Here is a 15,048-nt window from a genome sequence, read left to right on the forward strand (position 1 = left end):
CCCAAGAGCCCAGCACTCATGTACTGTACTCTGTTGTTAGACTCAATGCCAAATATCCAGTGCCAAGTAATCCTTCCAAAGCCTTATGCTGTTTTATCTCATTATCTAACTTATTATATAGACATTTAGTTACTGTTCATCTGGGTAGCTTTTATTTCATCACAGTCAAGGATAAAGACAAAAAAGACAACTTAAATTTGAGACTAATGAACTGTTTAAAGGATGAAAACATAACATGCTTAGATTTGAGAAAGGATATCACATCCTGGAATTATCTTTGATTGACATTGAAGGACAATTACTGACTTCCTCAGCATTTAGACAGCGAAAAAGACTCAAAGAGCCTAATTTAAACCTGCCTTAATAATATTTATATATACTGACGTCAAAGAAAATGTTATGTGAAAGCCTGAAAATGCTTTTAGTGCCACAATCATGGAGACCAACTCACCAAACACTTCAGCTTTTCTGATTATAATGTTTTAGCTCATTGTTTAGATTTTACAGCTCAGAAATTTATGGTGATATAAGATACAATGTGAAGTTGTCTGCTTTAGAGGTGTTTTTTACGGAGCCCCTAAAGGGACATGGGGATTTTTTTCTTTCTCGTGCTCACAAGAAACCAATCTGAATACCAGTCAGAATGCTGTCCAGGAGGAGGTATTCATCTTCCTAAAAACGCAGCGTTAGCAGTACTTTGTTAACATCATTTTGCTAGCCTTAGATTGGTTTCTCATGAGCACGAGATACTCACGAGATGCTCACAAGAAATGTAGCTCATGCTCACCAGAAAGATTCTCGTCCCAAAAAGTAATGTAAAAAAATGCATTGCTTTACAGTGACCCAAAAGGGTAACATGCAGTCGGTCCACTGGTATCTCTTTGTATATATACTTGCTTTGTTGTTGCCGACCATGCCCAAAGATCTAAATGAACTTTCCCAGCAGCTGTAAATTTCACCCACCTCTTACATGTATTGCACAGTGTTGTAAATTATTAGAGGGTGCAGACTAAGACTTGGTCATAGATGTTTGAATCTCTGATGCAAGACTGACACTCCCGTCTTCTTTCAATTATTTCTGGATGTGGTTATAAAGTGGGCCTGGGTGTGTGTGTGTGTGTGTGTGTGTGTGTGTGTGTGTGTGTGTGTGTTTCTAGCTCAGCGTCACATTCTGATATTGGCTGTTGGAATGCAGAGCAAGGGAGTGAGCGGTGGGGAGGTCGGAGGTCAAAGAGTCTACATAGAGAGTAATGCCAAAGACACATCAGACAAGCTTTCCTGATGCTGATGTGGGCAGCAAACAGGAAGCCAGCAGTTCAAATGATCAAGAATTACATGCGGCCAAAATTAGATTAAGACGAGATTATGTGACTGGGAATTATATATGAAAACAAAACTGAGCTTATAACTACAAGTTATTAATCAAATATTATTTATCTTCACATGCACAGGAAATGAGAAACAAAGTTGTAACTCATTATCTTGTGTAGGCTCATACATAAAATGCTAAATGTCAAATTAAATGTAATTAAAAAGTAAAGTCACAATGTCCTCATATGCAAAGTGCAACTCAACAGTGGTGGAAAGTAACTATGTAGGCCTACATTTACTTAAGTACTGTACTTAAGTACAATTTTGAGGTACTTGAGTACTTTACATGAGTAGTTTTCTGCTACTTTATTCTTCTACTCCACTGCATCTCAGAGGCAAATATTGGGGATCATTGAAATGACACGGTGTTCGAACATTTTCCATTTTAGCTGGGGCCTAAAATGCATTTTGTTTTTACGCAAATTTTACCACGCTATTAAACCTTAAAAAACTTGAATGTTTTTGCTTAGGGCAAGTCAACGACAAGGACTTTAGGAGTCTGGACCCAAGTCTTCAGTCTACAGCTCTGTGTTGATGTATGTGGGATCGATGAATTTCACTAAGCAAAAGTGAAAGCAAGAACAACAAATATGGTACAAAAAATTTATTTAGTAACAGTTTTGTAAACATTTGAGGTAAATGAACATTTACATCAACTTGTTCTTACAAAAGAATCATTCATACACAAGGCACTTCTCTTGTTTAAGACAGCATTGAAAACAGGTTGCTGTTCTGAGCATTGTGAGATGGTTCCTATACTCCCTGACGAGCCAGAGATATCTTGCTCTGCATGAAACGTAAGAGGAGAGAGTTTTGGAGGAGTCACGCAGACGATGGGCTTTGAACACAACATCCTGCCAGGGCATCTTATGCGGGGTTAGGGAAGGGCCAGCTACCCAGCTAACATTCTCTCAACAGGGGAGTCTTCTGATATGACATCTAACCAGAGTCTCGACCAGTCTGTGAGAACATACTGAGTGAACACACAGAAAAATACCCCATTTTCTCTCTCTCGCTGTTTTTATTTTTTTAAATCTTCAAACTCAACATTATCTGAGCTTGAGAAAAAATATTTTCTGGGAAGAGCCACTGCGTTTTAGTTTTAAGACATTTTTTCCTTTGAGGATCATAGAGATTGGCAGTTTTCTCATCACGCATACTCTCTCTCTCTCTCTCTCTCTTACACTCTCTCTCTCTCTCTCTCTCTCTCTCTCTCTCTCTCTCTCTTACACTCTCTCTCTCTCTACTACCACTACCAATATTAGCATTGTAGAACAGCAATTTTTCTTTCCTAAATGTGCAAATCTTTATCAACTACCAAAATGTAAACTTTAGGGATCAAAAACAAATGCAGATAACACAGATTATTATTTTTTTTGTCATTTTGAACAAGAAACATGGATTGGGAAAGGCTGTTTTTAACTATGTGTTGTGTGGGTGTTTATTCTCCTCTTTTTGTTTCTGTTTGTACCAAATGTCATTTAAGCAACTTAAGTAAACTAGAGTATGAGACATTATACCTATATGGGTACAGATACTCTTACACCATACAGTACCATCATTTTTTAACCCCCACCCCCCTAAAAATAAAAATAAACAGCTGGTACCACTTTGCTCTTACTCCAGTGTATTAACCTGCACATTAACTGCTGGAAAAGTATTGCTCCTATAAAATACTGTGCACAAACATTAGTACTTAATCATGCTGTTATGCCCTGTGAGTGCAATATGTCCAATGCAGATGATTGAGTTTTCACACAGTCTTACTTTGTACTTTCAACTTTGCCCCAGAGGTGAACTCACAGAATAATACAGTGGTTGGTTGCTGTAAAGCTAAAAAAAAAGAAAAAAAAGGGGTTTTTGAAAGTGAGTGCCTGGGTTGTGAACGAACCAAACAGCACAGTAACACAACAGAGACAGAGGACTGCGGCTGCTCGTAAATTCAGTTAAAAGTTTGGGTTTCTAAAGATCTCTAAGTATCAAGATGAACACAACAAAATAGAAGCCGTCAAGGTAGACTGCACCGTGGCGTTTTGATACTCGCAACGCCAAGTCATGTTGTCTATTTTGAATAAATCGTAGCTGTTTCGCAATCACAAACTGACTACTACAAGTATGCAATTTATGAGTAAAATTCAATTTAAAAAAAATAGCACTTTTAAGAATAAAACCAATGACGAAGCATGTGAAATGTGTGATGGCGGAAATCACTCCCAAAGTTGCTCTTAATCTTGAGATGTGATGAAGTTTGATTGTACGTTTGAGGGCAAAAATATCTGCCAAAAATCTAACTAAAGGAAATAGCAGTTTAAAGTCTGACCAAAGGAGCTTTGGGAGGTTGTCTGACTGAACACAGGGAATATGTTTTTTCTTTATATCAGACGGTGGCTTCCATGTATTTGCTTTAAGATTATTTGAAGGCAATATCTTGTCATTTGTGCATTTAATGGAAAGCATTTTTGTTGACTGAAGGCGACGCTGACAGACGCAGGCGCAAGGGACCCTGCTCCTATTTTCCTCTTTTGTAAACTAACAGCATTGGTCGGAACGTTTAGATCTCTATGTTATTGACTATGTGCTCGTAAGGATCCAGGTGCATTCTGGGCATCACAGTGATGACTTCTACCAGCAGTTTTGACCCATATCCTGTCCGTTTATTTTTAGGACTCTGGGAGTATCACATCAGTCCATTCCATCTTAATTAAAATATGCATTGTCTCTGTGCAAGAAGCGCTGCAATGGATCATGGGTAAAACCAAGCTAGCCAGCTTTGCCATGAAAATTGATCAGTGAATCGGTGAGTTGTAGGGCTGCACATGCTGGCATGCACAACTACAAGGAAGACAATACATGTAATGTTTGTTGATGAAATTTCTTCCTGGATGAATTATGTTTAACGTAAAAGGTGTTTGTTTCGTAACATTCAGGAAGTGCTGCAACAAAAGGCCTTCCAGGTCAAAGGACAAACGCTGGAACAAGCTGTTGACACGTAGTGCAACACGCAGTGCACGTTTGCGCTGCCGATTTGACTGTGAAACCAGATAGAACTGATGAACAAGATATATGAGCGAATCATCTGGCTACACATCAAATAACTGATCTGTACAACAATGCCAGCTACCTGTGCTTCCTCCAGATAAAAAAAAAATATTCAGTCATAGTTTTGACAAATGATAATTTTCATTTGTAATCGTTAGTCCTTTAGCCTCAACAAAAAGAAGAAAATAGAGGAACACCATGAGATCTTCCCCCCAAACCAAACACGTTGGTGAGAAGTGTCCATTTTGATGCAAAATTATGACATTACAGTGTCATTCTCTCCATCCATCACTGTGCGCAGAGCCTTCTGACTTCATAGCACTGCATGATCAAATTGTAAAAAAATAAAATAAATAAAACCTGCCTCAAATACTCTGCAACTCACCGATTGCACTAAATCAACAACTGCTGATGATCAAGTCATTTCACATTTGCCTAAACCTTTTCTGTTATTCTGATTTCCTGTCTCTTGTCATCTTGCCTTCTTTTGTTTTTTGATTTTTTTGCGTTTTTTTTGTGTTAGTTTTTTTTTTGCTCTATGCATGTGTGAGATCGTTTTGTCTGAGAATCACTGTGTTTTGGGGGTGGGGTCTGGGGGAAGCGGGGTGTTGGTCAGGGAGGGTTTAGGGACATGAAAGGGCTGAAGAGATTTAGACAGCCAGGTCGCTCGGCCTGGCCCTGATGCTGCTGCTCTTGCTGGCCCGACTGAGCCGCCGAGGGTCTGTGCTGACCGTTACCGGAGGCTCGTGCATCTCCACAGTGGTGGTGGTGACGTGGCCTTCTTCCTGCTCGCTCCTCCCTCCACTCCAGCTGCCTGCGTTGGATGCAGTGCCATGGCTGCTGCTGCTGCTGCTGCTGCTGCTGGAGGCGGCAGTGGCAGTTGAATTGGTGATGTTGGTGTTACTGGTGGTGTTGCTGGTTGGTTGGAGCGGTGCAGCATCGACGGGTTGCTGCTGCTGCTGCTGCTGCTGCTGCTTGTTGGTGCTGGTGGAGGAAGAGGAGGAGGGGGATGGGGAGGTGGCCTTCATCTCCCGAGTCTGCTGCTCGGTGGCCAAGTTGGCCCAGTTCTGCTGCGTGGCCAGCCTGTGGTTGTTGTTGTTGCTTATGTAGTAGTGGGAAGAGGGGGAGGGCCGACGGTGGGACTCCTCCTGCTGGAGTTCGTCCATTTTGAACTCCGCTGCTGAGGGCACGGCTGCCGGCCCCATGGGCGGCAGGAACGCCCCGCTGCCCGCCTTCACATCTGTGTAGTTGGTAGGGTAGCTGAGGCTGGATGGGGCAGTTCTGGAGGCCGAGGCCAAACACTCAGGCTCTGCAATGTTGACACGCCGCAGCGACTCGTGGTCGGGGGCAAACTCATTTGTCATGCCCTGTTTAACTTTCTTCCATCCAAGGTGATAGATCTCTAACAAATTCAGCAAAAGAGACACGCAAGCCACCACAAGCATAAATATAATAAAAATTGTCTTTTCAGTGGGCCTCGATATGAAGCAGTCAACGGTGTTGGGGCAGGGCCAACGTGCACACTTGTACAGGGGCCTCAGCTGGAAGCCATAGAGTAAATACTGGCCCAAAATGAATCCCACTTCAAACAGAGTCTTGAAAATAATGTTGAACACATAGGTCCGCAGCAATGCGCCTCTGATACGGATTTTGCCATGCTCGTCCCTGATTGGCGGCTTCTCCTTCTTGCCGCCTCCTCCTCCTCCTCCAACTTCTCCACCATTTTTATAAAGGAGTTCTTTCTCCTCTTGGAACCTGTTTGCTTTGCGCAGCTCCTCCTCCTTCTCTTTCCGCTTCTCCTCCATGCGGACGATGTGTAGCACATGGCCCAGGTAGATGAGAGTCGGCGTGGACACGAAGATGATCTGCAGCACCCAGAAGCGGATGTGCGAGATGGGGAAGGCCTCGTCGTAGCAGACGTTCTCGCAACCGGGCTGCTGCGTGTTACAGGTGAAGTCGGACTGCTCGTCTCCCCAGACTTCTTCAGCCGCAGCCCCCAGCACCAGGATCCTGAAGATGAAGAGGACAGTCAGCCAGACTTTGCCGATGACCGTTGAGTGCTCCTGAGCGTTCTCCAACAGCCGCCCCAGAAAGCTCCAGTCGCCCATGCTTCAAGATTTCTAGCCTATGGAGAAAGTACAGGCTGGAGTAGACAAAGAAAGGAGGAAATGGCAAAAGAAAAACAGAAGAAACAGACAGAAAGAGAAAGTTAAAGAAATGTGTATGAAGTTGTACTCAAAGTTAGTTTGAACATTTATCATGTAATGACATGCCTTACCCCGAGGTTAAACACATACGAACACACAAGGAGACAGGGTCAAGGACATGGAGGAGAGTAGAGGTGTCGACTAGACTTTGACATATTTCTCTTTTTTCATAAAACGCTTAGCAGAACAAGGTCTTTATCGAAAACTGCCACGTAGGCGTCGGATATTGATAACAAATCGAAACACAGCATTCGCTTCAACACTGATGCTTTTTAGAAGCTCGTATACTGTACAGGCCACCTGTTTGACTGAACCCTGGTTCACTCTCTTTCTCTCTCTCTCTCTCTCTCCCTCTCTCGCTCTCTCTCTCTCTCTCTCTCTCTCACCTGCTCGCTCCACTGCCCAGCAGGCATGTGCTGAGATCAACATTATAATGTTCGAAAACAGCATTTAGCAGAGATGGGGCTCTAGTGTGGCACACACACACATGCGCGCACGTGCGTGCGCACACACACACACACACACGCACACGCCACCCTCCCTTCCTCGCTCGCACTGTCAACTGTAACACTAAAGCCACAGGGATCAGATGGAAACGTTTAACTGTAATAAGGAAAAATAATAATATAATAACAGTGTGAACAATTATGATTTAATAGATAAGCTGGTTTTAAGTTTCAAAAAAAGACGTTAAAACTTTATATTCATTATCAATTAATCTTTCAATTTTTTGGGGGGGGATTACTCAAATTATATAGTCTTTAAAATGTCATAAAAATCTGAGTTGATGTCTTGAAATAGCTTGATTTGTTCAAAAAATCCTAAATATATACAGCAAATTATATAAACAGAGAAGATAAGATAAGAGCTTGATGAATGACTTAATTTATCAATTATATATAACAGTTGTATAATAATTTTCTGTTGATTGACTAATCTTATTAGCTCTGCATCTATTATTTAATGGACAGATTTAATACTAAGTTTATAACTGCCATTTAAACAGGCTTTTCAAACTACATTTAGTTTAAGTAAAACAGATTTATTTTTATAGATATCTTCTGCCCTCTTATGGGATAAACGGGTGATAAATGTGTTTTGAGCAAGGTAGAGCTTGTTGCTATTCTTCACATCTTTTAGACAGTATTATGCACATGAAACACTAGTTATACAACTAATTCAAGAAACACAGAGCAAGGACAAACTTACTAAAATATTCTTGTATTAAAGGTAATAAATCCATCGACTAGGGTTCACAATATGTATGACACCTGGAAGAGAAAAAACATTAGTCAAACAATAATGAATTTCCTTTCTTTGAGACTTTGAATGAAGTTAGTTGATCAAAACTAGTGAATCAAACACATAAAATGTCCTGTGCATGCTTGGATCAATAATTCAAATGTATCCAGATTATAGCAATAACACTTTTGGTTGTTTTAAAATAAAAAAAAAGTTTAGGACCAGCTGAAAATCAAAAAAAGAATAGTTTTCTATACAAACAAAACCAGTTTGCATCTGAAATACCTGATATAAATAAAGGTAATATGTAGTATAATAAGTGGTGTAAGTATTGGGCATACAGCAGCAATTAAACCCAGAGAGAGTCAGAATGTCGTGTATCATTTGACCTTGTGATGACTTCATTATTAGTGGCAAACTTTGAATACATGTCTCTCAGTTGTACAGGTATTTGTGGCATTTCTGTCGGCTGGTGATGAATGTAACAGACAGAGCCAGGTTCAAATACAAAGCCATACCTGCCAGGCTGACAATACAGACTGTGCCAGAGTACCCAGACTCCCTTTAAGCTTTGTCAGGCTTTTTTTTTTTTCACTCTTCTTTAGTAAAACTGAAGCAACTCTTAATTACCTGATGGCATTCTTCATTTACTTGATCTCACTTTACTCCCAGTTAAGCACAGGAAAGCATTCACAGCAGTATTTATCCGTCATACCTTTAGACCGGAGATGTCATACTTAAACACGAAAAGCAAATCCATCTGCCATCATTGGTGCCATCATTTGAGTGCGTTGAAAAGCGTGTAGACCTCCCGCGGCTGCAGCGACCCTCCCTCTGTCTCCCTGATCCCAAACCCGCAACCTGTCGCCTCTCTGTCAACCCAACAAACTTCTTTCTTTCTTTTTTAAATGCTGCCTCTCAAACTCATTCATGCACAAACGTCTTCAGTCTGCCTGGCACGCTGTCTGTCCCGGGCCCGTTAACTTGCGCAAGGCAAAGTTTTCCTTTTGTTGTTGTTAGTTTTTGGAGGCGGCTTGGAGTCGGAGATGGGGCTCTGTTAAACGGAGCTGCCTCCCGTTTCCAGCCATGTCTGGACTGTCACATTGTGTGACCATGCATGAGTGAATCCACAGAGTCATCAGCCTGTCCGGTGTCACACCACGCCCCTGCCAACCTCCCCAAAACCTGTCAGAAATGTGCGCAAAAGTTGTATTGGCGAAAATGTGCCCCAAAACCATTCCCAAAACTTTCGCGCAACTTATCCAAAAACATGTACATGCTCTGAACTTCTCCAAAGTATCCCGTGAAAACTACTAGAAAACCGTCCCAAAAGTCTGCCCCAATCCCCTTAAACTCCAGCAATAGTCCATTTAAAAAATAGTAATAACTACTGTAATTTAAGAGAAAGCGCCATTGATTGGTCATAGTTTGGATATGATATGGATCCCCTCTGGGTCTGAAATAAAGAATAAAAAAAGAACATATAGGGTCACTATTAAACTCTCTGTCCAAATAAAACCTTACATTGAGAGATTCATGAAAACCTGATATATGCTGAGCTTTGTGAGAAAAAAAGACAAAGTGCGCATAATACATATTCTCTGAGCAGACTAATATTTTAGGGCATCACCCAGAAAAAACAAGAACAGAAAAAAAACCTCCACCCCCCCCCCACCCACCCAATGGGTAGCTGCAGGAAGGCATGGCATTATATGAGGCAATGAGTGTGAAACACTAACAGACATACTGTATCTACACAAAACAAAGAACCACACAGTTTTGTTTTTACTGATTTATGAAAAAAAAGGTCTCACAAAGCAAAAGGACTTCAAGGATCAAAGTGCGGGTGTGATAAAAACATCTCAGGTACAAAACACAAGTACAACAAATGTAATATCTTCATTTCTTGCTCAGAAAGCTGTTTGTTCATTAGTATGTTGTTTGCTGTTAAAAGCATCCTACTAAAACTAGATTGTGGAAGAAATCTGAATAGAAAAATGTTTTAAAAGAATCTTGGGACTGGAGTGATCAGGCTCGTCCCTTAAAAACACATAGTTGCTATGATAAATGTTGCATCAAAATGTCATTTCGGCTGTTACAGAAAGCAAGAGGTCAAAGGTGAATGCAGAGCAGATATACAAAACAATCACAAATATTGTTCTTAAATCTGCATACAGATTACTTTGTCTGCGAAGATGCATGACTTTGGATCTTTGGTCAACAATATTGTGGCCCACTTAAAAAAATGTCAGTTCACTTCATGCTGTAACTCCACAGAACTGCATCAGTTATGTAATGTAAATATATGACTTCAAGATTTTCTTTTTAGAGTTTGCTGTCTAAACTGCCTCAACATACCCTTTTACAATCTCTCCTAATCACTGTTCGCTGTTCACAGAAGCTGATTTATTATTTTTAACAACACAGATGTAACTAATCCAACTCAGTTATTCCTGGATGGGAGGGAGGACAAAGACATTTTCAAATTGAGATCGGACCGTAGTTCCTAACGTTAAGAGGGCGAGCAGTGATTAGTGTGGTGGCTAAAATAAGGCACATGCTGAAAGCTGATACAGCCAGCTGGGGTCAGTACACACTGCAACAACACCACAAGTCCAAATAACATACCAGGTCTGGGCTGAACAGGACAGCTTCTGGACGATGTTTCAAAAAGCAGGATTAAGAGCATTGACGTAACTTGAATGTTAAGGAATCGGCTGATGATAATAACAAAGGTCCTTCAGAAGCAAACCCATAACACGTTTTGTAGTTGTCGGTCTAACTTGACAATCCTGCTTTTTGAAATAAACTCTTGTAGGGTAAAAACGTCTTCAGGGGGGGGCAAAAACAAATGTTACAAAATGAAAAAATATTGAGTCAAATATTCATTGATTCATATCTAGAAATCACTAAAAGTGTGACAGATTTGGTATTTTTCTAGTCAAGCATCTCGACTGGAGTCAAAAATAATGTTCTGTATGTTTCAACACCACTCAGTATTTCTGAATTCATATTTCTACAAAATCATATTCGTCTGCCTCTTTTTTTAGACTTTGAGAACCAGTTTAATTAAGCAATATGATTAGTTGGGGAGATTTCTAGCACTTGCTGACTGCACAATAAAAACATATTGCTTAAAACACATTTTACACACCAAACATACATATTTTTGCCACATTCCCAACACTTCAAATACTTTCAGTTCAAGTAAAAGACAAAAGACATTGTGATTTGATTGAACAGCAAAGAGCATCACATCTTCTAAACCACTGTGGTGTGGTAGGTAAGATTCCATTATGTTATATAAAAGTCTATCAGCATAATCTTGTGCAACACACTTCTCAGTAAATATAAACACAAACATGAAAAACTCTAGCATCATTTATAAAAAGTTATTCAACTATGGGTTTTTAAACTTAACTTCATGCTACAGTCACTTGATTCAACACAGCAGGATCATAAAAACTCATCTGCTTTTATCAATTACTGTAACAACCACATTTAAAGTCAAATCTCAGCTCTTGCATGTAAAGTAGTCACTAAAAACGTAATGACAAAGGCACTTTTTATTGCTTCACTTTTCACGATTTAATTTGTTCTCCTGTCTCTTCTTCAACACCAAACAAATCCTTCAGGCTTAGAGGAAGGTGTTTGCTCTCCTAGAGGTTCCACTTAAAACCACTAGATGTCAGTGTAGACTCATTCTTGTCTGGTTCAAAGCATTCAGGCAACCTCAAACTGTGACCAAAAAAATGAAAACCCTCCATCTAACGCTATTGAACATCCACTGTGTGAAAAGTAAGGTAACATTATTATTATTATTATTATATTATATATATAATATGGATGATCCACAGATACAAAAACACTAGTTTGTATGAAAAACGCTGCCTGAAACAGACTCTTAGTAACACTCACTGGTGGGAATTCTACCAGATGTAAAATTATCCATACTTTTTTTTTCTTTTTTTTGCACAAGGACAGGGTGTTCTCATGAACCATTTGTACATAGAGCTGCGAAAAGTAATGCACTGTAAAACACAAAAAACACAGCGCTTTCAAGCGGGGGAGCGGAGTTTGTGTCCCGGGGAAGACGCAAGACTTTCACCCAGGAAACGCTTGTCATGTCCCGGGAGTAGCCTACTATTTAAGGGGCCGGTGTCAAACCACAATTTTTTCTAATTTTAACTAGTTGTTTTGGTGCCCAAACGTAACTGTTGACGCATGATGATCAACTTTTGTCGGCTAAACTCAACTGTAACGTCGAAACTGCAAGGTTGAAAAGACCAGCACTTCATGGTGACTGGTACCCGGCTGACAGTAACCCCTTTTTCGGTTAAATTTAACTGCAAAGACCGCTGAATTTATACCATTTGTCAGATGAACGGCTGGAGGTCGCTTAATTTCGTAGGCTATAGCCTATCATATGAACTGGTTTGCATAGTTTTCGTACGATATCATACAAACCTGTTCATGGGAATGCCTTGACCAGGGAAAAACATCTGACTGCGTTTAGGGGCAGAGGCATGTAGGAAAATATAGAGCAAATACATATGATAGCCTATACAGGGATTTCCCTTCACACGAGCATAGAAGTTCAGCCACCCGGCACTGCTGTCTAGCTAAATTAATCTCTGTTGGCTATTTGAATTTCCCACAATCCCAAAATCTGATACAAACTGTGACCATTTTAGGTGCTTGGATATTTACAGTTTATGCTTTTCCTTCTTCTCTAAGGACACCCGACCACATGGTGGCTGTCCTTCAACACATCTTGTTGCTGGTCGAATCTGTGGTGGAAGACAACAGCATCTCGTTCTTCTTGTTCTGCAGATGGGCATTATCCCGGGTCACGCTGTCTGCGTGGCTGTAAGAGAGGTTCCTCTTGTTTGACCTGGAGGAGCACCTGACGAGCGCCTTGGCGATGAGGTAGCACAGCTCGGCCACGTTCAGCACCATGCAGATGGCCGATGAGGACACCATGAATATGGTGAAGACGGTCTTCTCTGTTGGCCTGGAGATGAAGCAGTCCACCTTGTTGGGGCAAGGCCACTGTTCGCACTTCACCAGCCGGGGCATCTGGAAGCCGTCGTAGACAAAGTACAGTGCGTACATGAAGCCACCTTCAAAGATGAGGCGGAAGAACAGGCTGCAGGTGTAGGTCCACCACAGTGGGCCTGTGATCGGCAGGCGCCTCCTCTTCAGCGTCCTCAGGTCATTCTCCGTCATCTTCTCGTTGCCGTTGGAGGCCAGCATGACCCTCTTATCCCCACGATTCCTGTAGGCGACGTGCATGGCCACCAGCAGGGCCGGCGTGGATACAAAGATCAGCTGCAGGCACCACAAGCGGATGTGCGACACGGGAAAGAAGTGGTCATAGCAGACGTTTTTGCAGCCGGGCTGCTGCGTGTTGCATGTGAAGTCAGACTGCTCGTCCCCCCAGACGCTCTCGGCGGCCAGAACCAGTATAGTGATGCGGAAGATGAAAAGGACGGAAAGCCAAATCTTTCCTAGACTCGTGGAGTGTTTGTTGACGCCGCCCAGCTGAGAATAGAGCGCAGCCCAACTCATCGTGGCGAAGAGGACTCGAGAAGCTCAGAGCACCTTTATAGGGAAGGAATTCAGCAGAAGGTTAACAACCTAGAAAACCTAAAATGCATTGTGTTGATAAAGAACAAGTGAGCATTTCTCACAGAACCTCTAACTGTCTGAAGGTACAGACGTGTTGGCCTACAGCTGATAGATGGATGGATAGATAGATGCGGCACTACCGAGTGAAAAAGGTCAGTGTGACCAACTTTATTAAGCCTATAAGCCCAGTGCGTTCATTTAATAGCAGCCACATAATGATACGGGCAACATGGAAAATGTATCATTTGTTATTATATAGAGCACTTTTGCACCCAAGTCAGAAAGTGCAGGGGAATTTCCCTACTGACCCTGTTATACCCCACAGAGACGTCAGCATATTCTACTCTGTATCACCACTGCTAATATTATTTGTTCATTATGAACACGATTATCACTTTAAATTGTATTACATTGTGATGTAGCCTACTTTCAAATGAGCTTTACTTTTTTTTCTTTCACCCGTTTGTACTTCATGGCAGTGATTTATTTTAAAGTACATACAGAGGTGAAATTGCTAAAGTAGTGGTAAGAAATGAAGGGGATGTGGTGTTTTGGGCAGGATTAAATCGCAAAAGAGGAGGGCCAGCGTCTTTGGTTTCCATTAACCCTGTCTCTTTTCCTTATCTTGAACAATATTGTCTTCTAATCTTGTCTTATTGTCATACTGGTGTGCAAGACAACACAACGAAATATCGATGAAACTCCCTAATGAGTAAAACAATGTAAAAGAAAATCGAAATAAGAGCAGTAGGCCTACTCTCCGCATTTGATTATTAAAAGGCAATTTGCGCACAATGAATGGGGTTTTACTTTCAATAAATGTAGCCTACAATACAATCTTTAGAAAGAAAAGTGTAAAATACGCCCATTATTTGCGAATCAGATATACATAACGCTATATAAGGACCGACATTATAACTAATGCTGTTATTATTATAATTAGTATAAGTAGTAGTAGTAGTAGCCTATTGTTGTTGTTGCTGTTTGTTTTCATCCGTTTATTTAAGATGATTTCAAAAAAAGAAAAAGGGCAAAGTGCAACGAGTTCACAAACCTAAACCAATAACTCACCTGTCTCTTTGGGGGTTATACAAAAATCAATCAATAAGTTTCCATAAAGAGAAAATCAATTAATCCTTAATTATTTTTGGGATGCGAAGAAAGTTGTTCCTTGCGCTCCAACAGAATCAGAGTTTAGCTCGTTTGGGGACGTTTGTCTCGCCCCGTCTTCCAGCTGAGTGTGAGACGCACCTGAGTCTTCAGAGGGTTTTCATCGTCCCTCCTGTAGACAGGGAGGGGAGGGGAGGGGAGGGGAGGAGATGGGAGGGGTGCGGCCAGCCAGACACCCAAGAGACATCAAGGCCTACTTTCTCTTTTTGTGTTGTGCATGATGACAAGACAGTTTCATAAACAGCAGATATACGTTTTAAACTGTATGCGTATTCATAAGAAAAATTAAACATCTCATTGGGTTAAACCGCAGTGGTGGAGCATAAGAGCTACAGTTTTTAAATGTAGGTACAGTCAGTGATGGAAGAAGTACTCAGATCTTTTATGA

The 15,048-nt window shown here is 41.2% G+C and overlaps 2 protein-coding genes across 4 annotated transcripts; both read right to left on the reverse strand.

The window, feature by feature from the left end:
* Positions 1-1,960: 1,960 nt before the first annotated feature.
* On the reverse strand, positions 1,961-9,036 carry gja3 (gap junction protein, alpha 3). Of its 3 annotated transcripts, none has more exons than XM_039819026.1 (3): positions 8,575-9,036; positions 7,827-7,888; positions 1,961-6,553 (listed from the first exon to the last, which is right to left on the reverse strand). In XM_039819026.1, exon 3 carries the CDS (start codon positions 6,516-6,518, stop codon positions 5,061-5,063), a length of 1,458 nt encoding a protein of 485 aa, XP_039674960.1. In that variant the 5' UTR covers positions 6,519-6,553; positions 7,827-7,888; positions 8,575-9,036; the 3' UTR covers positions 1,961-5,060. The 3 variants fall into 3 exon arrangements, with proteins under 3 accessions (XP_039674960.1, XP_039674961.1, XP_039674962.1); XM_039819027.1 differs by having other exon boundaries at positions 8,490-9,036; XM_039819028.1 differs by lacking the exons at positions 7,827-7,888; positions 8,575-9,036 and adding an exon at positions 6,689-7,192.
* A 600-nt stretch (positions 9,037-9,636) lies between these two features.
* Positions 9,637-14,716, reverse strand: gjb8 (gap junction protein beta 8). Its single transcript, XM_039819009.1, has 2 exons — positions 14,562-14,716; positions 9,637-13,463 (listed from the first exon to the last, which is right to left on the reverse strand). The coding sequence occupies exon 2, from the start codon at positions 13,428-13,430 to the stop codon at positions 12,624-12,626; it is 807 nt and encodes a 268-aa protein (XP_039674943.1). The 5' UTR covers positions 13,431-13,463; positions 14,562-14,716; the 3' UTR covers positions 9,637-12,623.
* Between the last annotated feature and the right edge of the window lie 332 nt (positions 14,717-15,048).

Source organism: Perca fluviatilis, chromosome 12 (genome assembly GCF_010015445.1).
Source record: "Perca fluviatilis chromosome 12, GENO_Pfluv_1.0, whole genome shotgun sequence".
NCBI lineage: Eukaryota > Metazoa > Chordata > Actinopteri > Perciformes > Percidae > Perca > Perca fluviatilis.